This window comes from Trichomonas vaginalis, chromosome IV (genome assembly GCF_026262505.1).
Source record: "Trichomonas vaginalis G3 chromosome IV, whole genome shotgun sequence".
NCBI lineage: Eukaryota > Parabasalia > Trichomonadida > Trichomonadidae > Trichomonas > Trichomonas vaginalis.
In genome coordinates this window covers 32488293-32515779 of record NC_067206.1, presented here as the reverse complement: position 1 = coordinate 32515779, position 27487 = coordinate 32488293, and the positions used below count along the sequence as shown (strand labels likewise).

Genomic DNA, 27487 nt, shown 5'->3' with positions numbered 1-27487 from the left:
TTAAATTATAACAATTATTTTTGGTTTTATATTTTTTGGATCAAATCCATTTTAATAGAATTTATATACTATTCATCTATTAGTAAACACTACCGTATATTATTTTTTAAGCTATCTTATTTTTTTGAAATTTTATTCAAATCTTTGGTCGCAAGAAGAATTGCATGATAAATAAAAACATTTAATCAAAGTCAATTTTATTTTTCATATTCAAGTGGACTGAGTGTTAACATTTAACATTTTTTGCTAATTGTCGTCAAAAATTAGGCGTAAAGCAAAAATTAATATTTCATATGGTTTTATGATAGATAAGCATTATATTCCCACTCATTATATTCGTAAATTTTGAGGTTTATCCTTCGCTTTTAAGATCATTGAATTTGATTTTTATATAAAATAGTTATATATTAGAAAATAATATGAGTTTATGTGATATTATTTTTCAGAAGATTTTGTGTTCTTCTTCAAAATTTTATTTTTTTATTAAAAAGAATCTTTACAAAATATACATTTACTTTAATTAATATTTAAAAACGTGCTCTATCAAAAGTTCCAAAAATTCAATATTTTAGCTTTTCTGAGGTGTCACTTTTGATGAATTTCTGTTTACAACATTAAGGATGCAACACTTTACATTTGTAAACTGTCAAAAATGAAGTCACGCTATTTTTCATGCATTACACACTCAAGGTCAAAGTAGCTTAGTAACCACATTAAAACCTATTGTCGAACATTGGTCTTACCCTCAGTTCGCAAAGGCAGTCCTTGACGAGTACAACAAATTCTTCTCCGAAGTCAAATCCAAAGTCAAGGTTTACTATGAGAACATTGACGCACTCATGACGAACGAAGAAGGCTATAACAAACTCATTGAAATGGGTTTAGTCGGTGAAAAGATGGGCTGTTTTAAGCTAGATAAGGTATTTTCCGAAGTTCATGTAATATCGAAAAGGAAATATTGTGGCATACTTGAAGACGGCACAGAAATAAAACATTGCATGAAGTAAAAACGTTTTTCAAAAAAGTGACATTTTTTTATTTTATTTGAAATGTACGCTGAGTTTGTTGGAGAAGACCGTTGGGAAACTTGTTTGTTAGATGAGAAATATGAAATTCACTGTTGTGAGTCATTTGAAGTCAGAAACAAAAAGACAAAAAGAGTTTTAAGCGAATGGGAACGAAATGACGGATATGCTATTATGAAGATGGGTGGAAAACACTATCTTAAACATGCTGTCATTGCAACTCATTTTCTACTGAATCCTAACAATTTACCTTTTGTAGACCATATAAACCATATAAGAAACGACAATAGACTTGAAAACTTACGTTGGGTCACTCGTTCTGAAAACAATAAGAACAAAGGCAAATTTGGAGATATTGTATTCGAATTTGTCGACGAACTAGAAGATGAAACAATTGAAATTACAGACTATGGCAAGCATACGTTTGAGTTTTACTACTATAGCGAAGAACAAGACTCTTTCTACTTTTATACCGGCGTAAACTATAGGAAATTACAAGTATATTTTACTAAGGCGGGCTATGCTTATGTAAACACTAGAGATACAGATGGAAAATACGTTCAAATACTTCTTAACAAATTCAAGAAGCTATATGGCATACCATTTTAAAACAATATATTTTTACATATATTAAATGCTTCAGGTTGAAAAACAAAGAACAAAAGTAGCAGATAAAAAACCGTTAGACTATATCTTTACAAATGCTGGTAGGACTATTTCAGATGAAGAAATTTCATCCCGAGCATACAGGTTTGACTATCCAATTCGTTGGCTTCAAAGTCCTTCAGATGCAAAGGCAATAGGATTTAGAAGAGTTTTGTTTTCAAATAGAACTAACGCATTTATGTTCGCAGTATATTTTCATGGGCAGTATAAAGGTCCTGATGGTCTAATAGACAAATTTGACGAAATGAGAATCTTTACAGTTCGTTCAGACGAAAGTCTTGAGAAAACTCTAGATGACTTTCAAACTCAAATGAACAAATATTATTGGGAATTTCAAGAAAAATACGACTCTTTACTAAATGGAACATACTATCTGAAACTAGAATATGACAAGATGAACTCCACCGTTTCATTTCAAAAGATTGAAATTAACCCTCCAAGAGATACAGAGTTTTTTATTTTGGGAAGTAGACAAACGTTCTTGGGCACAATTTCTTCGGTTACTAAACCAGAACGAACCATTACCACCAGATGGTCCATTTAAATTTATACTTCCACCAGCAGATTTGATGGTTTATAGAAACGTGTTTGACCCTCAAAATGTTATGTGTCATGCAAGTTTCAGTTCAAGCAACAATAGTTTTCTATGTATTGGTAAGGACCTTTATGACTTTGCTTCTAAATTCTACGAACCACCTAGTAACAGTTTCTCTGACTTTCAAGTTTGGTTCACAACAAATGGTGTGCAACATATTATTCCATTGTACTATGACTTTTATCTCGAATTGTCTTTCATATATAACTACGGAAAAGTGCTGAAAAAGTATTGAATGTGAAGATATTAGAAAATAACATTTTTTCTAACATCGTAGAAAACTCATGAAAACAATTTATTTTTGACACTTTCACAAAAAACATTAAAAAAGTGAGTTAAAATGAGATGTTTACCGAACTGGTTGGATGTCGCCTTCACAAGTTATGTAGAACGGCTGACCAGAGAAGTGAAGGAGAGACTGAATTGCCAATTTCATATGAGGTAGGGGGTTCTCCTTGTTTGGTATTTTTATCCAAGGACGTTTGTTTAGGAACTTAACAAGAGCTTCTCTTTTGGCGTCCTTTATGCCATCGTAGGCTGTCCCGTCTGGTATTTGAATTGGAATTCCAGTCGAAGTCTCGAGCTGAAGTGTAGACCTTCCAGAAATAGTGGTGAACTTGACCTTGGGCTTCATTACGAGATTATTTTTTGTCGCATATTTGCGCATATTATGACACTTTTTCTGGCATTTTTCTATAAATTGAGAGCAAAAGTATTCAAAATTTTGTCAAAATATGCGCAAAATTGAGAACTGCGCATATTATGACACACAATTATTTTTGTCCGTTAATGGAAACAAAATCTCTATGCATTGCTTTTCTTCATGTCTTTCGCCTAAAGGTATGTTTAAAACAATATGTATGAGATACGTATTATAAAAGATTTGAAAAACTCACATATTATTATCAAATTTTCAAATTTTTATCGCGAAAATATTGAAATCAAGACGAAAAAATATTGTTCATAACAAAATATTATAAAGATCTAGCATCTACAAGAGTTTCAAAGAAAAACAACCAACTTAAATTTTCTACTTCAAAAATAAGAACATCTTTCAAGTGTGACAAGCAAAAAAAAGAATACATACGAATAGTTCAATTTGAAATGAATGATATGTTTATGTATAAGCTAGATTTACCTACATTCGATAATTGCTAAACGTTCATAACTTTGCGAGATATTAAAGAGAATTTATCGCTATTTACGTTATTTTCGACAATATATCAATATACGGCGATTGTTAAGTGAGTAACTGAGGAAAAAATAAAAGATTTGATTAATCTGAAGATCAAAAGAAGATAACAAGAGAAAAATATGAATAAATAAATGAATAATGAATAGAAAAAAGAAAGAAAAATATTGAAGATGATTAAATGAAGTTATTATAGGAAAAGAAAGAGTAAACAGTTTAATTCGTAATTGTTTATTTTTTTTACTTGTAAGGGCAAGCTGCAAGTATGAAGTCGACTATCTCCGTCTTTGTTTTGACGAGCTGGACGGCTCTTGCGAGTACGTCTGTTTTGCGGTCTCCAGCTGGTGTCTGACCTTCGTAATTGCGCATGTTCTTGAGAGCTCCAACTGTAAATGGTTGTAGGATGAAGAGTCTCTCAGACTGCTTGAGGTAGTCTTCACGGTCACGAACCGAATATGTGGTACGAGTCGAATCGGTCGATTTGAGGGAAGAGACTGAAAGCCTGTCGTCTTCCATTGGAGCTGTAGCATACTCTTTGCGTAAGCGGTTCAGACCTTCTTCGAAGTCTTGGTCTCTCTTCGATTGAGATTGGAATTGTGGGGCAGGGTTTTGCATAAACATCCAAGGGTTGGGGAAGTAAGGCATAGGCTGAGGAGGGTAGTTCGGGAAGCCTTGTGGTGGGTAGTAACCTTGAGGTGGAAATTGGTAGTAATTCGGAGGTACTTGCTGGAACTGAGGTTGCTGAGGAGACTGTTGTGGTTCTGCAGCTTTCGGTTCTTCTGGCTTTGGAAGGCATTCAGGAAGAGGAACGTCAGTCATCCGTTTGTGTCCTGTCGGAAGGAAAAATTTTTCCTGTCGGAAGGAAAAACTTTTTCTGAAGTTCGACCAAAAAGTTCTCAATTTTCGAAAATTTGAATGGTTTACAGACGGACAACTGGAAGAGTTCTTCCTGTCGGAAGGAAAAATTTTTCCCTTTGTCGGGAAAATATTTTCCTGTCGGATGGAAGAACTTGGAATGCAAGAAAGACTTGACGAGGCAATTTACCTAATTGAAATTAACGACTGCGTAAAAGACTACTTGCGCAAGGTAATGAAGCCCAAGGTCAAGTTCACCACTATTTCTGGAAGGTCTACACTTCAGCTCGAGACTTCGACTGGAATTCCAATTCAAATACCAGACGGGACAGCCTACGATGGCATAAAGGACGCCAAAAGAGAAGCTCTTGTTAAGTTCCTAAACAAACGTCCTTGGATAAAAATACCAAACAAGGAGAACCCCCTACCCCATATGAAATTGGCAATTCAGTCTCTCCTTCACTTCTCTGGTCAGCCGTTCTACATAACCTGTGAAGGCGACATTCAGCCAGTTCAGTAAACATCTCATTTTAACTCACTTTTTTATGTTTTTACTCACACTCGTACTCACCAGGTATGAGTACAACTATTTCAACTGTGAACCTTGTAGTGACCGGTCTTCCTGCAAATGCAAGTTCGGTCAATACACAGTTTATGGTGGCAAGAAGGACAGTGGGGAATGCGCGCTCGAGAGAGAATTGAAATTCCAGACCCAACTCCAACAAGAACTCTCAAGTTGCCAAAGACTCATGTGAAGAAGAAGCCTTCTGGTAAGTTTCTTATAGCCAGATACATGGCACGTTTAGAGTAAAAACATTTTTTTCGTTTTTTGAATGAAGCAAGTTAAATTCGTCCCACACCAAACTCAATGGACCGATGAAGAGTTTCAAGCTATGGTTGAAGGTGTTGAGAACGACATAGACGGCGAACTTGAAGGAGCTCAAACCACAATTGCAACCAAAATTGCACAAGTCAAAGAAGAGATAGCTCCACTTAAAGCTACCAAAGCTACTCTTGACCTCATGGATACTTACCGTTTAGATGTCAAAGAGGAATAAGACAATTAAAATTAAAACTCTTAAATTACGAAGCTATACTCCAGAAGTTAGCAGAAATGAGAAGACTTTACCAGAGCTACTTACATGTAAGGGACTTACCTTCAAGCAGTCCGACCAAAGATGAATTTTCTGACATTGTCCCAATTTTGTCCGAAAGTCAGCTCAGATGTTTTGAACTGCTCCCAACATATCCAGAATATGAAACGTTTGCCTGAACTCTTCGTTCTCAAAAAACGTTTTTTGGTTCTCATGTTCGAAACTTTTATCGGAAGAGACAACAAACGTTCAGAAGAAGAGCAAGATATTATTTTAAACTTGTTGTATGACTTAACTGTCATAACAGCTTTTTGAAGTAAAACCCATTCTCAAACCACTTCATTTTTTCGATGTCCGAACAAGCACCGAAGCCGAACACAATGGCAGATGTCCTTTCAAGGTTGCCAGACAAGCGCCCAATTCAAATTCAAATTGCCCAATTGAAAGCTCATCTGACAAACACCATTAAGACTCTCCAAAGTAGTCTTATGACAGAGATGACCAATCTCAAAGCCGATGTCCTCATGAACCAAGCTTCCAATGAGAAATGCCTGAACGATTTCTCAGAATCCTTGCGCAATTACGAGAGAGAGAACCGAGACCTTGCCAGACTCATCTACCGTTTCTTCGAAGAGATAGACGCCATCTGGAAGGTACTCGGAAAGGACAGAACATGCAACACCGTACTTCGTGAGTACCAAATTGAAGAAGGAATTGTCGAGGAAGAAGAGAAGAAGAGAAACACGAAGAAGTTCCTGAAGCCGCTACATGGGCAACCCTTGTTGCCGATGACGGTTACGAAATTTCCCAACCCTACCCATACCAAATCCGCAACAAGGAGACAGGCAAGGTTCTTACCCCAGTCCTCAACAACTTGGGACACTTGAACCTTAACCTTCGGAATCGCGGTTCAATCTCCATGGGCAAGCTTGTCGCAATTCAATGGGTTCCAAATCCAGACAAGAAGACGAAGGTCAGACACATTGACGGTGACAAGCTCAACAACCGTAAGGAGAACCTCGAGTGGTTCTAAGAGTAAAAAAAATTATTTTAGGGGGAAACCCCAAGTAAATTTAAGTTTTTATTTTTGGTATTCGTACCAATCTTGGAATGTGAAGACCACATCCCAACCTCTGTACGTGAGTCTTGGGTCCACGTCTAAGACCCTTCTGTAGCAATTCCAAGCCCGAGCAAATTCAATTGTCAACCACTCGTCTCCTCTGTAGTCTTCAATCCATTCTTTGAAGAGACGGTCGAGTTCGGGCTTGGAATATCTCTTGCCTGGGTCTGAGACCAACATTTGGTTGAACTGGACGAAGCGCTCAGGGATGTACGCCATTAAAAAAATGTCACTTTTTAAAAAATAAATTTTTATTTCATGCAATGTTTAACTATTTCACCATCTTCTTTAACACCCCAGTACTTACGCTTGGAGAGGACATGAACTTCGGTGAAAATTTTGTCCAATTTGAATTGACCCATCTTTTCACCGACTAAACCCATTTCAATGAGTTTGTTATAGCCTTCTTCGTTCGTCATGAGTGCGTCAATGTTCTCATAGTAAACCTTGACTTTGGATTTGACTTCGGAGAAGAATTTGTTGTACTCGTCAAGGACTGCTTTTGCGAACTGAGGGTAAGACCAATGTTCGACAATAGGTTTTAATGTGGTTACTAAGCCACTTTGACCTTGAGTGAATTCGTACTTCAAAACAAAAGGAGAAAACCTTTCAACAAAGTTGTCGACCTTCTCATAATGTTTACTCTTCATCTCTTGAGGTTTCTTAATGGAATATCCCCATGTCGAATTCATAAGCAATTTGAGTGTCATTGCAAGTTTGGGGTTTGAAGCTTTCCTAATATCATACAGTTGTTGTATGACTTTTCCAACTGTATAGTTCCTTCCCGGGAACTCACCATCTTCGTTTGGAATTCCAGTCGGAATATATTGGACAAACCTCATGTATGCAGCGTTAAGGTCGACATAGTATATCTTTTCATCTGAGTCGAACTTGTCGCAACCAATTGGTCCAGTTTGTGGAAATTCAAGTGAGTCTCTTATCTTCTGAGAAACTTCTCCTGTTATCTCATAAACATCGTCGAAGCAACCTGTTTCATATAAAACCTTCTGACCTAACTCAGATGCTCTCCAATACAATTTGACGTCAATTGGATGTCTCAATGGAAGTTTGTTTATAGCATCTTGAAGTTCTTGCAACCTCATTGGAAGTTCTTCTGGTTCAGGTTGGTATCCGAACATACCAACCCCTTGTGGAACTGTGTACTTCTTTTGTACTAGAACTTTGTCTGGAACAACTTTTGGTCTTGCTAACAATGAAAAGTTTGTTTCGTCTTTTGGTACAAAAGTTTCTGTCAGCTTGTCATCTGGAATTGGTTCCAACAAACCTTTCTCGAAAAGAATGTTTACAGCTCTGACAATGTTGCACTTACTTTTACCAAAGAATGGGTTTGTAAGACTTTCGTTCAACATGAAGTGGTTGTGGACAATTACAATCTTCAACCATGGTAAGTCTTTGTCAACAACATAGTCGTCATGTGAAGAACCTTTAGCTGTAGGTATGTTGACTCGGATATTGACATTTGCCAACGGTGCAATTTTTGCCAATTGACCTCTGAGAATGTACCTTGTCTTCACACATGACTCAAGATACTTCATCTTCTCATCTGTAACAAGACCAGAGTTCCTGAGACATGTAAGAATACAAGGTTCATTGACAATTGTTTCAATTGAATTGTAAATTCCATACCTTGTCAAGTCAATGTCAGACTTATTTATGAACGGGAAGTATCCAGCATGTTGTCTGACTGCTTGAGGGTTAGGTTGGTACCATTCGAACTTGACACTTGCAATTCCTTCAATTGCATTCAAAATGTCTGAGTCGGAGTCAACCATTTGTTCTCTCTTTGTAGTCTTGAAAGCGTCAAGAAGTTTTGCGGCTGTTTGTTCATTGCCATGTGCATAGTAAATGTGACCATCCAAATCTGTTATGGTCAATCTGAGATTGTGTCCTTTCTTATTTCCGTCTTGAATTGCAGCAAGTACTCCCATGAAGCCTTCTTTGTTCTTTCCTTCGTCAAAGTTTACTGTAAAGGTTCGACCAGATGTAATTTGACTTCTAACTTCACGATACTTTTCATATGCATATCTTGTTCTTTCCATGGGAGCATGTGCGTCTTCACCTTTTCCTTTTTTCCTTCTCAAAGGATGCAATTGTTCGTCATGTTTCCAGTAGAATCTGGCAAAGCCGTCGTGTCCTTCAACTTGAGGTTCACTAACATCGAAAGGCATGTCCATAAGACGTTCTTCTTCTAACCTCTCTAGTCTGTTTGGATAATTGGCACGTGCTGTTTCCAAATCCATTTCGTAGCGAAGACCAGACAATTTGTCATAGACTTTTATGGGTCTTCCCTTCCTATATTTAAAATTCTTCGAAACTCTCCAACCATATCTTTGTAACTCTGCTTTTATTCTAGCAGACTTTCTATCCATTCTATATGGGGGCATTTTTATAAAAATAAAAAAATATTTTTTTCTTTACTTTACATAACCGCCTGCTGCCATAAGTCTTTGACGCCAACCCATACCAGCTAATGAAGGTTGACTTGGTTTAGTTTGGAAACTAAACTTTGGTTTTGGTTTATCTTCAGTTTTTGGTTTTTCTTCTTCTATCGGTTTTTCGTCACTTTTCGGTTCCTCTGACTTTACTTCACTTGCAGGAACAGTTGTGTCGTCAACATCTTCATAAATATCATATGCATTTGTTTTTGTTTTCCTTTCAACTTTTTATGTTTGTTGTAAAGTTTAGAATATTTCGACTCTAAGTCAATGAGATGTTCTATAATGAACTGTTGGTCAGTGAAGTAAACTTTCCATCTGTTGTCTCGAAAGCTCCTTCAGACTTCAATATTTATTTGTGAGGAGTCTGTTTCTTGTTGAGATACTAGCCGTTCCATTTCTATGAAAGTGACTTTATAGTTAGGTTTGTATTTCCAGACCTGCACTTTCTATTATTGAATTTTTCTCTTCATCTGTAAGTTCTTTGACAGGTTTTGACAATGGTTCTGAACTTTTTGTTTGTGTGTCAAATCTACCGTTTCAACTTCTTCGGTCATTTCATCTCAGTAAAAAATTTTAGTTTGGTTTGTTTTCAACTGGTTGTTGTTTGGAGGTGGATGGTTCCTTTAATAATATCATTCAGTTTCACATGCTGAGCCTGACTATATGTATCGGTTTAAATGCTGGAAGCCGACAAATCCATCTTGAACTCATTTGTCTCAATGCTGCATTGTTCATTTCATCTCAATAAAAACTTTACATTCCCCACGTTTGAGGTGGTTGCGGTTGGTTATTGTTTACCCACTGTTGTGCATGGTTATATCCTCTGTTAAAGAATCTTTCACCTTGGTCCATATAGTGTCCTGCTTGGTATAGTAGTCATTTGCTTTGTTATAATAGTTTCCTGCTTGTCTTCCTACATTGTCCATCCATCTTTGAACTTTTCCTCTTGTTTCAGGATTTGGAATAAGATTTGTTGCATCTCGTGCTACATCCCAACCTTCTGTACAGTTTGTATAATAGGCTGAGCTTTCTTCTTTCATACCTAATGTACTCAAAATCTTCCTTCCAATTCAAATGCACCTCTGGCTATTGTTCCCACTGCGGGTAAAAATCTATGCAACTCCTGCTAATGCGCCAAATAAACCCATTTCTTATAGGGTAAAAAATGACGAATCCGAACAAGGACCCCTATGTTTCTAAAGCGACAAAGAAAGCACTCATGATAAAAATCTTTAGTTCAACACCAAATGCTTGGTTTATGATATCTTGGAAAACATTCGAGAGTTAGAACAGGATGGACCTCCATACTGGTTAATATTTGTTGGTCAAAACACAAGATACTGAAGCCATTACCATTATTCCAAAAATATTTTAGATGTGAAAACTGCTTTGACAATATTCGTTGACAAATACCATCCAACAAAACTGACATCTGACTGTGAAAGTTCTTTCAAATCAGATGATGTAAAAAAAACTATCTGCGTTCAAAAAATGTAAACCAATATTTCATTGTCGACCAAAACCATTCTGCTCTTGTGTCATTGACGGATGTATAAAAATGTTAAGAGACTTAAACCAACCACAAGGTGGTGAAGCAAATGAAATGTCATATGACGACAAATAATATAGACACTTCTCCATGGCAAAGATGAGACAAGTTTTAAATATTTACAATAACCGTAAACAAAAAGGTTTGGAAACCACTCCCCCGAAGAAATGAAAAACAACCCTGACTTAGAGAAAGACTATATATTTAATAATTTAGTCAAACTAGACAAACAAGAAAGAATGCCGGCTTCAAACTTCAGAAAGGTGACAAAGTAAAAATAGAAATACCTAAACGCGACCCATATGAAAATACTATGACTATGAACAACAATGGGAACCCGACAGGTACTCACATTTGTGTTCGTAAAATAGAAGAAGTATACAAGAGAATATTATTGAAGTTTTAGGCAAATATGGCAAAATGTACACACTGCAAGCAGAAGATAAAACTACTATTGTCAGACCTCGTTTCAAACTTGTCAAAGTTCAAGTTATACTTTCAAAGACAGTTCCTAACAAATATAAGACAACTCCTGACGAATATGCTAAAGAAGTTGAAAATGACGACTAAGCAATTCTATATCATGCGTTAAACTGTCATGTAAGGTGGCATGTATTCTTTACTTTGTCCCGTTGTTTGCGTATCCTGAACGAAATGTGTATGGTTCCTTCTCCCTGAGTGTCACTCCAGTAACAATTTATAGCAAACTTAACGTCGTCTTTAACATCATATCCTTTACCTTTTGTCATTCCTGACCAATCCCAATATCTATGCTTATGCCAACCTGCTTGAGATGTACTTAAAATCTATGTAATGACTGTGTGCAGGTAAATTTTCACCTGAAATCGTTTTACTTCCACCTGTTTCCTTTGAAGAGTTTGCACAATACAAAAACCTGTCGATTATTGTTTCCCATGCACCAACACCAAACATTACTTGAGACCTCTTGCATCCATAGATGTATTAAATAGAACCTACTGGGTTCATTAAATCAAACATATGAGATATTATAGGATTGTCTCTTTTGAACTTAAAATATAGTGCAACTATTTCAGGTTTCTTCGGTTGTGTCAGAATATTTTTATAATATAATCTTATGTTTTCAGGGTAGGTAAAATCTTGACTATAATATTTATTTCTGTCATCTGTATAATAATATACTATTCTCGTTTTTTCTATTGCATTATATCTTTTATATCTATAATAATCTAAATATAATGTTAGCTTTTGTTCATCTACATGTGTGTTCTGTCGTCATCTCCATAGTCATAAAATGTGGTGCTGGAGCTGGTCAGGCAATGTCATATCTGCCATTTCATAAACTCTTAAATATTTCTTTTGTTCGTCTCCATATAAGTTTAAGTAGCAGTTGTTGTCTAATGGAACTTTAACTTGTGTACCATCATTCTTTTTATAGCTTACATACATTTCATTGTTATTTTCGGAATGAGTTTATGCCGTGTACCATTTTTTAAGGACTGTACCAACTGCCATCTAAAATATTTATTTTCTTCATTGACAGAAAAGTCACCAACAATAGTTTCAATATTTTTTTGTTCCTATCAAACTTTTATATTTCATTGACATATGTTTTATCTGCTTTATTTTCAAGGCTAACGTTTAAGTTTGTAATATCAGATATAGAATGTGTATGTCCAACGTCACTTTTCGTGTTTAAGGTTTCTTGTAAGTTTGTAATATCAGATATAGAATGTGTATGTCCAACGTCACTTTTCGTGTTTAAGGTTTCTTGTAAGTTTGTAATATCAGATATAGAATGTGTATGAGTCTTATCTGCTTTTGTCTCTAATGTTTCCTTAAGACTTGGTATTTGGTTAATATAATGTATATGAGTCTTTTTAGAATATTCGTTTTCAGCTCTTTCACTTCACTTGACATTTTATTGTCAACATATTTTGTCTGCTAGTTCAGGATGAGTATGTTCTTTTGTTGCATAAGCATTGTTAGCTCTTTCTTCTTCTTTGCTATTGCATCGTCTACATATTCTTTGTCAGCTTTTGTTGTCAACATCTGCTTTCAAAAGAAGTTCATTTATAGGTTTCTCGTTTAAAGTTCCTTTTGTTGGATTTATACAGACAGTATGGTTCTTATTGTCTTGAAACAGAAACTCATCTGTCATTGGGTTTATTGTCAGTTTTAAGTTTCCTTCTTTCAATGACTCAGATATCTTAGAATAGTTTGAAAAGTTTGTTGTGTTCTTATTTAGAGCTTGCATAATGAGTTGTCGGTTGTGTTGTATTTCCTCATAGACGCTGTTTCATTTGACATTTTTATTATAGATAAAATATGCTTCCAATAGAAAAAGAAAATTCTAGAGTTGCTACAACTAAACCATTAGATGAACTTTTTACTAATGTCGTCAAAAGTTTGAGACAGATACCGTAAAGCATGAAGGCTATCGTTTTGACTACCCATTAAGATGGTTAAGAGACCCATCTGTCACAAAAGCTATTGGCTTTCGAAGATAAAGTTTGTGTCTGTAGAAGATAAAAGTTTTCCATTTATTGTAAGGTTTCATATAGATTATACATCTGAAGGGCAACGAAAAATTGGGAAGAAATTGAGCTAATACAAGTTGACCTCTCATCTTCTCTACAGACTGCATTAAAAAATATAGAAGATAAAATAAATTCATGTTATGCAAAATATGCTGATGAATATGCGAATACCGATAGCACACTTTATGAGAATTGTATATGACAAACAAAATTCACAAGTGTCATTTCAAATCTACGAAGACAATCCAAATAAAGACGAACAAATATATACAGAATTCACTGCAATGTCATGGTATTATTTGCAAAGAATGTTAAATCAGAAAGTTGAACCTCCTTTAGCAAATATCTACAGTCGATATGCAAGAGATGAACCATATTTATTTAAAGATGTTTTCGACCAAGATGCTGTGATAGTTCATGCTTCATTTTCTGGCGCCCAAAACTCTTTCTGATGCTTGGCAAATGACTTTTACGAAAAACCTACAAAGTTATACGAACCACCAAGTGGAAGTATTTCAGACTTTCAAGTATGGTTTACTACAGATGGAAGAAAAAGAATAATTCCATTATACCACGCGTTTTACTTAGAACTTAGTTTCATATACAACTACTATCGAACGGTAAAAATATAATTTTTTAATACGGTTGAGGTGTTGGTGTTGCCAACTAGACTGTGGTGCAGGTTCAGGCTGTTGTATAACAGGAGCTTGCTCTTCTGGTTCAGGGTCTTTAGGTATAATACCAACGAACTGACCTACTCTTTTACCAATATTTTGACACCGTTCCATACTCCTCTTCCGACATTTTATTCCATTCCATATACCTCTTCCAACATTTCGAAAGAAGTTTCCTATTCTTCCAAAGAAACCCATTTACTACGTGTAAAAATCTAATGTCCGCCTAGTCTCTTACGTTTCCTGTTGAGTTCCATAGCATTCTTTAACTGGAGCTCATACATTCTGTTTCTCCTCTGGTAGAAAACATATTCTGGGTCAACTCCTGTGTTCGCGTCATCTGCATAAAGTTGTTTATATCCCACTTCAGGGTTTGTATATAAAACTCTTTCCATCTCATATTTGCATACCATGGTGGCAAACCTAACGCAGCGTCATTTGACATGGCAGTTTGCATTTGTACATCTGTTGGCACTTGACCATAGTTTGCCATTGCAGTTTGTATTCTAACTTCATTTGGAATATTCTCTGGGTTTGGTTGTCCAGGTTGCTGTGCATTCGCTAAGTTCTGTGCGTCCATTTAATATTAGATAAAAATATCTCTTACGAGTACATATGCTGAACATTTGCAGGCATTGGTTCATCTTCATATTCTCTGTACTTTTCTGCCACGTCAAATAAATAAATGACACAATGGAAAAAACCTAAAACAAGTAGTCCTATTTCAAACCACATTTACTTACTAATAAAATTTCTTTATTGTGACACTTTCTCCAGTTTATAGGACCTCTCTCATATTCTATCTTGTCATATATAAACTCATAGTCATGTATGTCCTCTAACCATCTCATAACGGTTTCCAAACCACTTTTATCGGATGTAAAGTAAAAGCATGGATGGTTATGTATAACGTCTAAAGTTTCTAAAGAGTCTCTCAAAGTCCAGTCTACTTGGTATTGAAAATCCCATGTGTTATAGAACGGTGGTCCACTATAAAGAAAACATTTTCCTTGTCTTTATATTTTTCATACAACTCTGTCCAATGACATCTCACAAACTCTATACCCTCAATATATTTTTCTATGTTCTCTTTGAAAACATTTGTATAGTTAAGATAAAAACTTTTGACATAAGTGTTTCAATGTCATGAACTCTTATAGCACCACTATATAATAGTCTAGCAGATATACTATCCCAGTCTATATATTCTGCTTTTTTCAAAACCTCTCTCACAATATTTTTCTTATCTAATGGTATACGTTCCATCTTACCTATAGGTATCTTTTCTTTTAACTCTTTCAATATATTGTTTGTGTCTGGAATATGTTTGAGACGGTCCATATAGTTGTCGAAGTCATTGCATATAATCTTTGAGTCTGGGAATATTGTATGACATAAATGGGATATATAGAAACTTCCACCGAACAAATCTACAAATGTTAGACCATTCGGTAGTTTCTTAAGTTCTCTCAATATAATATCTTTACATCTACTCTTATTTCCAAAGAATGGTAACGGTGGTTTTGTAAAATTCATTTATATATAATAATAAAAATGTTTTTACCCGAAAAGTGACAGAAAAGTGACAAAACATGAAAACTTATATAATTTGTGAAAAGCGACACAAAAAGTGATATTTTAAAAAGTGACACTATTAATATGATGTAAATAACAACGGTTTTGGTTTTGTCACCGGCTGGTCGGCTGGGGTTCGGTCCTCCTCTTGGGTCTTGGGCAAAATTTCTTATGGGCTAGAGGGTGCAACGCGCCTGGAAGCCCCATTCACCTGACCTAAATGAAGAAGTAATTTAAAACGATTTTATTTATGATCAAATTTTATATATTTTTTTGGATCAAATCCATTTTAATAGAATTTATATACTATTCATCTATTAGTAAACACTACCGTATATTATTTTTTAAGCTATCTTATTTTTTGAAATTTTATTCAAATCTTTGGTCGCAAGAAGAATTGCATGATAAATAAAAACATTTAATCAAAGTCAATTTTATTTTTCATATTCAAGTGGACTGAGTGTTAACATTTAACATTTTTTGCTAATTGTCGTCAAAAATTAGGCGTAAAGCAAAAATTGATATTTCATATTTTTATGATAGATAAGCATTATATTCCCACTCATTATATTCGTAAATTTTGAGGTTTATCCTTCGCTTTTAAGATCATTGAATTTGATTTTTATATAAAATAGTTATATATTAGAAAATAATATGAGTTTATGTGATATTATTTTTCAGAAGATTTCATTCTATATGCCTATGAAAAGTACTCTCAAAACTAACTTTTTCCTAATTATAATTAAATCTAGAATATTGTATGATGCTTAGTATTATTTCATTTTTCTCATTCAATTTAGAATTTACAAATGTCAAAAAATTGAGAGCTGTCACTTTTGATGAATTTCTGTTTATTACACTACAATATATATTAATACTAGTCTATCATTTTCAATTTGTGAAATTTAGATTTCGGATCATACTAAAAGTGACAATCACATTTCTAAACTGCGTTACAACACAGTTTATTTTCAAGATTTTCATGGTTCAGCTGACGTTGAGCTAACCCGTGTTTACCGATAATTGTTTACAGTAATATAAAGTACTTAGAAATAACGAATGTATGGAAATTACTTTAACAAATTTTTTATTTTTTATAAAGAGAGTGAAGTTAACTTCGTTTCATAGTTAAGAGTTGATAATACAACTATACAACTACCCTCCCAACTTAAATTTGATCTTCAGCAAAATAATCTCTCCATTATTATGGATATTCCAGGAAATGCAAATTTAACTGTAACAAATTTAGATAATGAATCACATATTCTTGCATATAAATTCGAAGCCATTCTCCCTAAGAAAGAAAATATTGATATTGTTTCAAATATGTTAACAAATGGAACATATAACATTTCATTTTCATCAGGGTATATAAGTGAAGTTAACATTTATAAGAGAAACAAAAACAATATTGTAGAATTAATATATGGTCCTAGGATTGTGCAACTTAACTCATCCACTTATTTCCGTTTCATTACCCCCAAATTTACCATAAAAGTACCCCTTAAAAATCATAGTTATTATAACCGTGATGATTATCAGTATTGAGGGACTAAATTATTAAATTGCATCGCTAACTATAGACTGCAAACAGATCAAGAAATGATTATTTATTTTGATTTTGAAAAACCAATTTTTATTTACATTAGTTCAAATGACAAAATTTTAATTCCAATTTCCTTTCTAACAACAGGTATCTACGATTTTCATATAATTCCTAGATTAAATATAGTTTATAGAATAAAATTGTTAAATATCACAGATCCGCCACCAATTAAGATTGAAAATAATAAACTTGAAAAAGAAAATTATTATAAGACAACAGAAAATTCAATGAAATTGATTTATGATATCGAATTTCCTTCGAATGTTTTGTATTCATTCAATTATTATTTCGATAAGAATTATGATTCCAAAATTACAGAATATATTTATGGAACGAATTATAATGAACACATTGAACGAAGTATCAATCTTCCATCAAGTCTGACATCAAGTGATCACAAACTTCATTACTTCTTCAATGCCACAGGCTTAACTACAGAAACATTTGAAAATTCATTCTCTCTTCTTTATCACAAACCAGTCATTAATCTATTGACTTCATATGACAACAACAATCCTCCTATTTACAATCGTTATGTCAATGATAGTTTATCTATCGAATACGAAATTGAAGATGAAGATCTTAATGACAATGTCACAAGCATTGTAAATATTGAAACACATCTTAACTTATCTTTCTCTAAAATTGCTCCATATCGAGAAACAGTTAATATTAATCTCGAAGAATATGATTTGCGTGAAGGAAATATATGGATCACTATTTCAGCAGTTGATGAACAAAATTGTTCTGCATCAGATAAAAAATATTTTTCTTTCATCTACAAATACGATAAACCAGAGATTGAATTTCAACCAGAAAACAACATCTCACGAATTGATGATTTTATTCGAGTTCCTGTCATCGTTCGAGATTATCGTCATGGATTATTGACGATTCATGCAAACATTACTAATTCTATCTACAGCAACACGAAGACTAAAGAATTTTATATTGATGATGACACATTCCGAACTGTGAACATCGATCTTCCAATCAATCGATTATATGGTGGCAATTACACCATTTCGATTTGTGCAACAAATGAACATCATGAATATTCGACAACTATCACAAGTTCATTTAATCTCGATAATATTCCTACATTCCAGAAACATAATAAACTTAACAAACTGAAACATCCTCGCAAACTCATTTCATTATTTTATATTCTTATTTCAAAGAAATAAAGAATAAAAAAGATTTTTTACAATCTTTTTGCTTTTTATTTTGTCACTAAATAAATTTCTATCCATTGAAGCTAATAAGATGTTATATAAGCATCAAATTTGGAAACTAGAGTGTATCATCTGATATTCAGAAATATAAAAATATTCTCCTGAATAACTTTTATTTTAGGATATTTCGTCTTTATGAATATGTCAAATCATTGGATATACAAGAACTTGCTTGAGAACAAGACAAATATGAATGAACCATTTATTAATAAGCAATTGTTGTGAAGTGAAAATAAAAAAAGATTATTCCAAAAGTGACAATTCCGATAATGTTTCTGAACAAAATTTCCTAGGTTCACATACAAGTGAACCGAGGAATGTTAATAAATATTCATCGGCAATAATTTAAAGAATTTCAGAAGAACAAATGTATGGGAAATTTTTTAGTAAATTCTTTGTTTTTTATGAAGAGAGTGAAGTTGAGTTTATTTCATTCTTAAGAGTTGATAATACAACTATACAGCTACCATCCGGACTTAATTTTAGTATTCAGCAAAATAACCTCTCCATTAAAATGGAAATTCCGGGAGAAGAAAAATTAACTGTTACGAATTTAGATAATGAATCCCATATTTTTGCATATAGGTTTCAAGCAATTCTCCCTAAGAAAGATAATATTGATCTTGTTCCGGATTCGAGAAAGTTAACAAATGGAACATATAATATCTATTTTAGCTCGTCTGAGATGGATGAAATTCGTACTTATAAGAGAAATGAAGATAATATTGTTGATTTAATTTATTATCCTAAGATTGTTGATACTAACAAATCCATTGATTTTGAAATTGTATATAACAATGAATATAATGCATATCCTGTTTATTATGAATGCATATATAATGACTCTCAAATTAGAGGAACTAATGTTTTAAATTTCAGTTTTGATAGGACTGTTAACAGGGTTTTACAAGCAATTGCATATTTTGATTTTGAATTACCGTTTGTAATTATCAATAATACAAATGAGGGCTATTTGATTCCAATTTCCTTTCTTCCATCAGGTACTTATAAATTTTGTTTATTAAAATCAGACTATGATAATCATAATCTAAATATCATTGATCCACCGCCAATTAAGATTGAGAATAATACGCTTGAGAAAGAAAAATATTATAAGACAACAGATAATTCAATGAAATTGATTTATGATATCGAATTTCCTTCAAATGTTTTGTATTCACTCAATTATTACTTCGATGATAATGAAGATGACAAATTTACAGAATATATTTATGGAACAAATGATACAGAACACATTGAACGAAATATTGATCTTCCATCAAGTTTCACATCAAGTGATCACAAACTTCATTACTTCTTCAATGCCACAGGCTTAACTACGGAAACATTCGAAAATTCTTTCTCTCTTATTTATCACAAACCAACTATTCATCTTCTCACAGATAATGACAGATCCAATCTTCCTATTTATATTCGTTCTGTCAATGACACGATTAGAATTAGAGTTAAAATTGAGGATGATGATTTAAATGACAATGTAACTTCTATTGCATCTATTGAATCAACATCAATCTGCCAAACCATTTCCAAAATTGCTCCATATTCAAATGAATTCCAAATAGTTCCAAGCTTTGATGAATTAAATGAAGGAATAATTTTTGTTACAATTTATGCAGTAGATGAGCATGGCAATAATGCATCAAAAAACGAATCCTTTTATTTTGAATACAAATATAATAAACCAGAGATCGAATTTCAAAGTGAAAGTAATATCTCTAGAATCGGAAATTTTATCCGAATTAAATGCAGGGTAAGATATTACCGCAAAGGTGGAGTACTAAAGATAGAAACTAACATTACGAATGATGATTTCATTTCAACTAATGTAAAGGAATATTTCATTGAAGATGATTTATTTAATGATATCAATATTGATATTCCAATTAATCAATTTTACGAAGGCAATTATTCTATTTCTATTTGCGTGTCAAATGAGCATGATGAAATATCACATTTCATGACATCCAAGTTTACACTTGATGATATTCCTACACTTGAAGATCTTCCAGAAATCAAGAAATTCAAGCATTATAATAAATTTACTCCTTTTATCTTTTCCTCAATTTCAAAGTAATAAAAATTTAAAAAAAAATCAAATAGTCCAATAATATTTGATAACAAATAGACATATATAATATAACATTTGAGCGTATGATTATGAAGATGACCTTTATCTAAAAACGAAGATAGTATATTTACCGGATCTTATAAAAAGTGACACAATTTATGGAATTTTCCTAATTTTTCCCTTTTCTGAAAACAATCTTTGATTACTGCAATATTTGTGCACTATTTATAACATTCGCTCAGCTTTCTAATGACACACGCAATCAGAGATTTTTATAATTACTATACTGAGGATGAAGTCAAATATACATCATTTTTAAGAGTCGATAATGACACTGTTCAACTTCCTTCAGAACCTGCATTTGAAGTTCGAAAACATGACTTAATTATAAATGAAAGTCTTAAACCTGCGCATATGTATATTGATACTTATACAGATACATTGTCAGTAACTAATACTGATCATGTGCCTCATTTTATTGCGTATAAATTTGAAGTAACTGTTCCCAAAAAGGAAAATATATATTTGACTAATTATGGATTGATGAATGGAACAAAAAGCATTGAAATTGATTGTAATGCAATTGATGAAATTAATTATTTAAATAAAACCGAATGTTATATGATAGACATTATATTTTATCCAACTTTCCTTGAAGTAAACAGGACCGCAGAATTCGCGTTCCGCTCAATGGGGGCTATGATGCCATTATCTGAATTTACTAACGTTTCCTATAATCGAACAAATTTTAGGGGTACAAAAGAATTGGATTTTCGTTGTGATTTGGAGGAGTATGATTTATATCGTTTAACTGTTTATTTTGATTTTGAAAAACCATTTTTTCTAATTAATCCATATGATGAAGGATATTTAATTCCAATATCATTTCTTGAGTCTGGTAATTATTCTTTTACATTACTAACAGGATTACCATATTACCAGCCAACATATGTATTTAATATCACAAATCCACCACCAATAAAGATTGAAAATAATAAACTTGAAAAAGAAGAATATTATAAGACAACAGAAAATTCAATGAAGTTGGTTTATGATATCGAATTTCCTTCGAATGTTTTGTATTCATTCAATTATTATTTCGATAAGAATTATGATTCCAAAATTACAGAATATATTTATGGAACGAATTATAATGAACACATTGAACGAAGTATCAATCTTCCATCAAGTCTGATATCAAATGATCACAAACTTCATTACTTCTTCAATGCTACAGGCTTAACTACAGACACATTCGAAAATTCATTCTCTCTTATTTATCACAAACCAATTATTCATCTTCTCACAGAGAATGACGAAAATGATCCCCCAATCTTCATTCATTATGTTAATGATAGCTTTTCTATTGAATATGATATTTCAGATGAAGATCCAGAAGATACCGTCACTAGCGTTGTTTCTATTGAACCATCAACAATAATCAAAAATACATCGAATATTGCTCCTTATCTTGTAGAAGTGAATCCTAATTTTGGAGATACATTGAATGAAGGAGGTAAAAGGATCATAATTTCTGCAATTGACAAATATAATTGTATATCGTCTAAACAAACATATTTTTATTTCATATATAAATTTAATAGACCGGAGATTGAATTTCAGTCAGAAAACAATATTTCAAAAATTGATAATTTTGTTCGAATTCAATGTAGAGTAAGAGATTATAGAGGAAATGGTCTGTTAACGATTGAAGCAAACTTAACAGCTGATAACTTATACAATTGCACTAAGAAGAAGGAACGCGAAATTGAAGATGATTCATTCAAAGAAGTTATTATTGACATTCCAATCAACAAATATTACCAAGGAAACTGTACTATTTCTCTCTGCGTTTCCAATACACATGACGAAATCTCATCTCTCATCACAAGCATTTTTGCACTTGATGAAATTCTTACATTCAATGTTCTTGATAAATTCAAGAAACTCATACATCCAAACAAGTCACTCCCATTTATATTTACTCTATTATCAAACAAATAAACAAAAATTTAATAAAAATATTCTTAATTTTTGTAAACATATTAAGAGTGCACTTACACACGTCTGGCTTTAATTCATATTTCGGACAATTGGCGTGAAATGCCTTTGAAAATTAACCTTAAAGACCGAAACTGAAGTCTGTGTCATAGGGACGAAAATGCACCCTTAAATATTGACAATTATAATATCAAATAAATAGAAAAGTTTGAATAAGTAACTATGTCTGGGCTATACATCCTTTAGAATAAAGAGATCTCAATGAATCAAAATTTGACACTAAATTTAACACTGCTCTATTATAATATCAATAAAACTAAGAATGCTTTATGCAGTTGACTGAAGCTATGAAAAATTATTATAAGAATATTAAAAAGTGACATGTTAATGGTATCTTCGGTCTTGCTTCCATTGCCAATATGTAAGAGAATTATTTATTGATTATAAATAATTGTATTTTAAATTTAATACACTTTTTCTCAGTCAATGGCCGACTTCATACATGAAATCTACGAATTTTATTCGGAAAGTGAAGTTCATTATTTCTCATTTGTAAGAGTTGATAATGATACAATCCAACTTCCATCCGAACCAACGTTCGACGTTAATAAGAACTCTATCAACTATAAAATGGAAAATAGATCTTCAACTGATCATTTTTCTATTAAAAATAACGATAATAAGCCTCATACCTTTGCCTATAAATTTGAAGTTATTGTTCCAAAAAAAGAAAATATAGTTTTGACTGAAGATGGATTGAAAAATGAAACAAAATCAATTAGTTTCGCATCAGAAATGTTTCTCGAAATTAATACATATACAAAAAATGATGATTATGTAATTGACATGATATTTTATCTTATATATATTGAAAATCAAAGAGAAAAAACTTTAATATTCATTACCAATGATCATGCTCAAATGGCATATTTTAGATATATAAATATAAAATATGACCCAATTCAATATCGAGGTTCAAAAGAGTTGAATTTCAGTTGTGAATATGAAGACCGCTATTGGGACCCAGTAATAATTTACTTTAACTTTGAGAAACCATTCTTTCGATTTGATTCATATAATAATAATGCAGGATATATAATTCCAATATCTTTTCTTGAAACAGGCAATTACACATTTACTTTGGTTACAGATTACAATGAATATCATCCAACATTTGTGTTAAATATCACAGATCCGCCACAAGTTAAAATCGAAAATAATATTCTTGAAAAAGAAAATTATTATAAGACAACAGAAAATTCAGTGAAGTTGATTTATGATATCGAATTTCCTTCGAATGTTTTGTATTCATTCAATTATTATTTCGATAAGAATTATGATTCCAAAATTACAGAATATATTTATGGAACGAATTATAATGAACACATTGAACGAAGTATCAATCTTCCATCAAGTCTGATATCAAATGATCACAAACTTCATTACTTCTTCAATGCTACAGGCTTAACTACAGAAACATTCGAAAATTCATTTTCTCTTCTTTATCACAAACCAATTATTCACCTTCTCATAGATAATGACAAATATAATCCTCCAATTTATATTCGTTCTGTAAATGATACACTTAGTTTCGAATACGAAATTAACGACGACGATCCAGATGACGATGTCACTACTACTATATCTATTGAATCAACATCAATCGTCCAAACAATTTCAAAAACTGCCCCATATCATGAAACATTTAATATTATATTAGGTAATCATGATTTGAATGAAGAAACTAATAGAATTCTTATTTCTTCGATAGATGAGTATAACACTCCTTCATCACCGAAATGTTATTTTTATTTCATATACAAATATAATAGGCCAGAAATCGAATTTCAAAAAGTGAATAATATCACGCAAATTGATGATTTTGTTCGAGTTCAGTGTAAGGTTCGAGATTTCCGTGGAAATGGTATACTAACTACTGTAGTAAATATAACAAGTGATGTCTTCAATAACTCTAAGCAAAAAGAATGTGTCATTGAAGATGATTTGTTCAAAGATGTTATCATTGATATTCCAATAACCAGAAATTATGAGTATAACTGCACTATTTCTCTTTATGTATCAAACGCCCATGACGAAATTTCATCTATTATCACAAGTGTATTTCAACTTAGTGATGTTCCTACATTCATGGCAATTGAAAAAATCAAGAAATTCAAGCATCCAAACAAGTTAATTCCATTTATTTATTGCTATAATTTATTACAAAATAAATAATAATATAACATGTGAAAGGATCATGTAAAATAAAAGTTTCAAATCATTTAATGATTAGATTTGGCAACTTATGTTAAATTCAACTGTGATCTTTATATAATGAAGAAAAAGCTTTATGCAATTTAAGTAGAACCATACAACAATGAAGGATACTTGATTCCTATTTCCTTCTTAGATTCAGGTAACTATTTATTTACATATGTTGTGATTCGCGAAAATTGTAAATCAAATCATGTATTAAATAACACAGATCCACCACAAATTAATGTCGAGAATAAACTTGAAAAAGAAGAATTTAATAAAACAACAGATAATTCCGTCAAATTGATTTATGATATCGAGTTTCCTTCGAATGTTTTATATTCTTTCAATTATAACTTCTATGATAATGAAAATTCTAAAATTATAGAATTTATTTATGGAACGAATGATACAGAACATATTGAACGAAATATCAATCTTCCTTCAAGTCTCACATCAAATGATCACAAACTTCATTAATTCTTCATTCAAAAAATCAATCTCTCTTTTCTATCACAAACCAATTATTAAATATAGAATAGACAAATACATTCGTTCTGTTAATGATAGCTTTTCTATTGAATATGATATTTCAGATGATGATTCATTCAAATATGTTATCATTGATATTCCAATCAACAAATATTACAAAGATAATTGCACTATTTCTCTTTGTAATATCCAATACGAAATCTATTTTTTTCAAGCATTTTTGCACTTAATAAAATTCTTACATTCAATGTTCTTGATAAATTCAAGAAACTCAAATATCCAAGCAATTGCTCCCGTTTATATTTACTCTAATATCAAACAAATATAAACAAATATTTAATAAAAGTAAGGTCGCCAAAAAAAGTGCTTAAATTAAAAACCGCAGTTTGAGTACTTTCTGAGAGTCTGTTTGTCAGAAAGTATACATTTGTAAACTTTCTGGCACTAAATTTTTTTGGTCCTTTCAAAGTTTTTGACAATGTCAAAAAGTATACATCGGGGCTCTCAATTTTCCTCTCAAACGGCGGTTTTTTAAAAACGCTCAATTTTTCATCGACCTTATATATTATTTATAAATAAACAAATATTCAATTTTCAGAAAAGTTTGAATCTGTATAACTTATATCGGCCAAAAGAAAGAAAATCTAATGTCGATATTATCAGTGCAATCACTTGAGATTATGAGGATAATACATAAACAAATGAGTTTCATTCAATGAATCTTAAAGTCTTAAAGATAATATGATGCAAAATGTTAAATGAACAACAAATTAAACTGCTCGGTAGACCTTTTCATTTGCTGCAACTATTTTTGTAATTGAGCTGAATTTGAAAAGTAAGAAGGTAATACTATGTGGAAGCAAAATTAGACTTTTAAAAGGGGCATTTAATGAAATCAGAATAATAATCTCTGGTCTCTGAAATGTAAGGGCGCTATTATTTTGTAGTAAATTCTAATATACTATTTTTAATAATATTTATCAATTAATGTCATTTTATACTCGTGAAATCTACAAATTTTATTCAGAAAGTGAAGTTCAATATTTTTCATTCTTAAGGGTTGACAATGTTCAAATAAGCTCCTTAAATTGTCATATGAGTTTAGAAGAAGCTTCTGGAAAACTTTGGACAAATCCATACGAAGATTGTTTAACTGTTACTAATAATGATGATATATCGCACTTAATTGCCTATAAATTTGAAGTTAGTATCCCAAAAAAAGAAAATATATCTTTAACTGAGGATGGATTGAAAAACGAAACAAATTCAATCAGCTTTGGATCTTCTACAGCTGATGAAGTTAACACATACTTTAAAAATGATGATTATATACTTGAATTTATGTTTTACCCTTCAAAATTGCAAAGCAACAGTTCTAAATCGTTTTATTTCAATAAAAGAGGGATTTCGACCGCAAATGTTGTCCATATTTCAAGGATTAATTACGTCCCAATTCAATATAGAGGTTCGAAGGTGTTGAATTTCAGTTGTGCATTTAATTCGAATAAATTATATCCATTAATAATTTTCTATAATTTTGAGAAACCATTCATAAATTTGGATCCTTATGATAATGAAGGATATTTAATTCCCATTTCCTTTTTAGATTCTGGAAATTACACTTTCTCATTTGTTCATATTTGGTATCCATTTATTAAATTCAGAATTCGCCGTGCAGACTTTCCTTATATTCAGCCTTTTTTATATTAAATATCACAGATCCACCACCTATTAAGATTGAAAATAATAAACTTGAGAAAGAAAATTATTATAAGACAACAGAGAATTCATTGAAGTTAATTTATGATATCGAATTTCCTTCGAATGTTTTGTATTCATTCAATTATTACTTCGATAATAATTATGATTCTAAAATTACAGAATATATTTATGGAAGAAATGACAATGATCACATTGAACGAAGTATCAATCTTCCTTCAAGTCTTACATCAAGTGATCACAAACTTCATTACTTCTTCAATGCCACAGGCTTAACTACAGACACATTCGAAAATTCATTCTCTCTTATTTATCACAAACCAATAATTAATCTTCTCACAGAGAATGACAAATTCAATCCTCCTATTTATATTCGTTCTGTCAATGACACAATTAGAATTGGACTCAATATTGAAGATGAAGATCCTGATGATAACGTTACAACTACAATTTCTATTGAATCGACAACTATTACCAAAACTGTTTCCAAAATTGTTCCATACAATGTTGATATTAATCTTGAATTAGGAAATCAATTAGAAGAAGGAGTCAAAAGGATTTTAATTTATGCTGTCGATAATCATAACTACTCGGCATCTTCAATGACCTATTTTTATTTCATTTACAAATACAACAAGCCAGAGATTGAATTTCAATCAGAAAACAACATTTCAAGGATCGATAATTTTGTTCGAATTAAATGTCGAGTTCGAGATTATCGCAGAAACGGTTTGTTAACGATTGAAGCAAACTTAACTACAGATAT

The 27487-nt window shown here is 32.1% G+C and overlaps 10 protein-coding genes and 4 pseudogenes across 14 annotated transcripts, besides 8 other annotated features; 10 read left to right on the top strand and 4 right to left on the bottom strand.

The window, feature by feature from the left end:
- The first annotated feature begins 576 nt into the window (after window positions 1-576).
- Window positions 577-614: a mobile genetic element.
- Window positions 577-614: a terminal%2Cinverted (terminal inverted repeat of Banshee-A3 transposon ID:TVAGG3_0208840).
- Window positions 615-1049: 435 nt separating this feature from the next.
- TVAGG3_0208830 (His-Me finger endonucleases family) lies at window positions 1050-1634 on the top strand (the record flags this gene model as incomplete). Its single annotated transcript, XM_051226567.1, has 1 exon — window positions 1050-1634. The coding sequence occupies one exon, from the start codon at window positions 1050-1052 to the stop codon at window positions 1632-1634; it is 585 nt and encodes a 194-aa protein (XP_051111553.1).
- Window positions 1635-1659: 25 nt separating this feature from the next.
- On the top strand, window positions 1660-2521 carry TVAGG3_0208820 (annotated as a pseudogene). Its single transcript has one exon. A coding segment is annotated over exon 1 (862 nt).
- Window positions 2522-2923: 402 nt separating this feature from the next.
- Window positions 2924-3679: a mobile genetic element.
- Window positions 2924-3679: a terminal%2Cinverted (terminal inverted repeat of MuDRx-2_TV_TvPhantom-3 transposon ID:TVAGG3_0208810).
- Window positions 3680-3718: 39 nt separating this feature from the next.
- TVAGG3_0208800 (uncharacterized protein) lies at window positions 3719-4297 on the bottom strand (the record flags this gene model as incomplete). Its single annotated transcript, XM_051226566.1, has 1 exon — window positions 3719-4297. The coding sequence occupies one exon, from the start codon at window positions 4295-4297 to the stop codon at window positions 3719-3721; it is 579 nt and encodes a 192-aa protein (XP_051111552.1).
- Window positions 4298-4478: 181 nt separating this feature from the next.
- Window positions 4479-4853, top strand: TVAGG3_0208790 (uncharacterized protein; the record flags this gene model as incomplete). Its single annotated transcript, XM_051226565.1, has 1 exon — window positions 4479-4853. The coding sequence occupies one exon, from the start codon at window positions 4479-4481 to the stop codon at window positions 4851-4853; it is 375 nt and encodes a 124-aa protein (XP_051111551.1).
- Window positions 4854-5166: 313 nt separating this feature from the next.
- On the top strand, window positions 5167-5747 carry TVAGG3_0208780 (annotated as a pseudogene). The gene has a single exon. A coding segment is annotated over exon 1 (581 nt).
- Window positions 5748-6100: 353 nt separating this feature from the next.
- Window positions 6101-6460, top strand: TVAGG3_0208770 (annotated as a pseudogene). Its single transcript has one exon. A coding segment is annotated over exon 1 (360 nt).
- A 48-nt stretch (window positions 6461-6508) lies between these two features.
- On the bottom strand, window positions 6509-6766 carry TVAGG3_0208760 (uncharacterized protein; the record flags this gene model as incomplete). Its single annotated transcript, XM_051226564.1, has 1 exon — window positions 6509-6766. One exon carries the CDS (start codon window positions 6764-6766, stop codon window positions 6509-6511), a length of 258 nt encoding a protein of 85 aa, XP_051111550.1.
- A 30-nt stretch (window positions 6767-6796) lies between these two features.
- Window positions 6797-12416: a mobile genetic element.
- TVAGG3_0208750 (DNA/RNA polymerases family) lies at window positions 6799-6966 on the bottom strand (the record flags this gene model as incomplete). The annotated part of the gene is made up of 1 exon (XM_051226563.1): window positions 6799-6966. One exon carries the CDS (start codon window positions 6964-6966, stop codon window positions 6799-6801), a length of 168 nt encoding a protein of 55 aa, XP_051111549.1.
- TVAGG3_0208740 (DNA/RNA polymerases family) lies at window positions 7162-8937 on the bottom strand (the record flags this gene model as incomplete). Its single annotated transcript, XM_051226562.1, has 1 exon — window positions 7162-8937. A coding segment is annotated over one exon (1776 nt), but the record flags the coding sequence as incomplete, so codon positions are not given.
- A 446-nt stretch (window positions 12417-12862) lies between the features above and the next one.
- On the top strand, window positions 12863-13540 carry TVAGG3_0208720 (annotated as a pseudogene). Its single transcript has one exon. A coding segment is annotated over exon 1 (678 nt).
- A 2603-nt stretch (window positions 13541-16143) lies between these two features.
- Window positions 16144-16180: a mobile genetic element.
- Window positions 16144-16180: a terminal%2Cinverted (terminal inverted repeat of Banshee-A3 transposon ID:TVAGG3_0208710).
- Window positions 16181-17156: 976 nt separating this feature from the next.
- Window positions 17157-18116, top strand: TVAGG3_0208700 (uncharacterized protein; the record flags this gene model as incomplete). The annotated part of the gene is made up of 1 exon (XM_001305324.1): window positions 17157-18116. The coding sequence occupies one exon, from the start codon at window positions 17157-17159 to the stop codon at window positions 18114-18116; it is 960 nt and encodes a 319-aa protein (XP_001305325.1).
- Window positions 18117-19296: 1180 nt separating this feature from the next.
- Window positions 19297-20259, top strand: TVAGG3_0208690 (uncharacterized protein; the record flags this gene model as incomplete). Its single annotated transcript, XM_051226561.1, has 1 exon — window positions 19297-20259. The coding sequence occupies one exon, from the start codon at window positions 19297-19299 to the stop codon at window positions 20257-20259; it is 963 nt and encodes a 320-aa protein (XP_051111547.1).
- Window positions 20260-20502: 243 nt separating this feature from the next.
- On the top strand, window positions 20503-22257 carry TVAGG3_0208680 (uncharacterized protein; the record flags this gene model as incomplete). The annotated part of the gene is made up of 1 exon (XM_001305326.1): window positions 20503-22257. The coding sequence occupies one exon, from the start codon at window positions 20503-20505 to the stop codon at window positions 22255-22257; it is 1755 nt and encodes a 584-aa protein (XP_001305327.1).
- Window positions 22258-22305: 48 nt separating this feature from the next.
- Window positions 22306-22422: a mobile genetic element.
- Window positions 22423-22740: 318 nt separating this feature from the next.
- TVAGG3_0208660 (uncharacterized protein) lies at window positions 22741-24489 on the top strand (the record flags this gene model as incomplete). The annotated part of the gene is made up of 1 exon (XM_001305327.1): window positions 22741-24489. One exon carries the CDS (start codon window positions 22741-22743, stop codon window positions 24487-24489), a length of 1749 nt encoding a protein of 582 aa, XP_001305328.1.
- Window positions 24490-27487: the final 2998 nt, after the last annotated feature.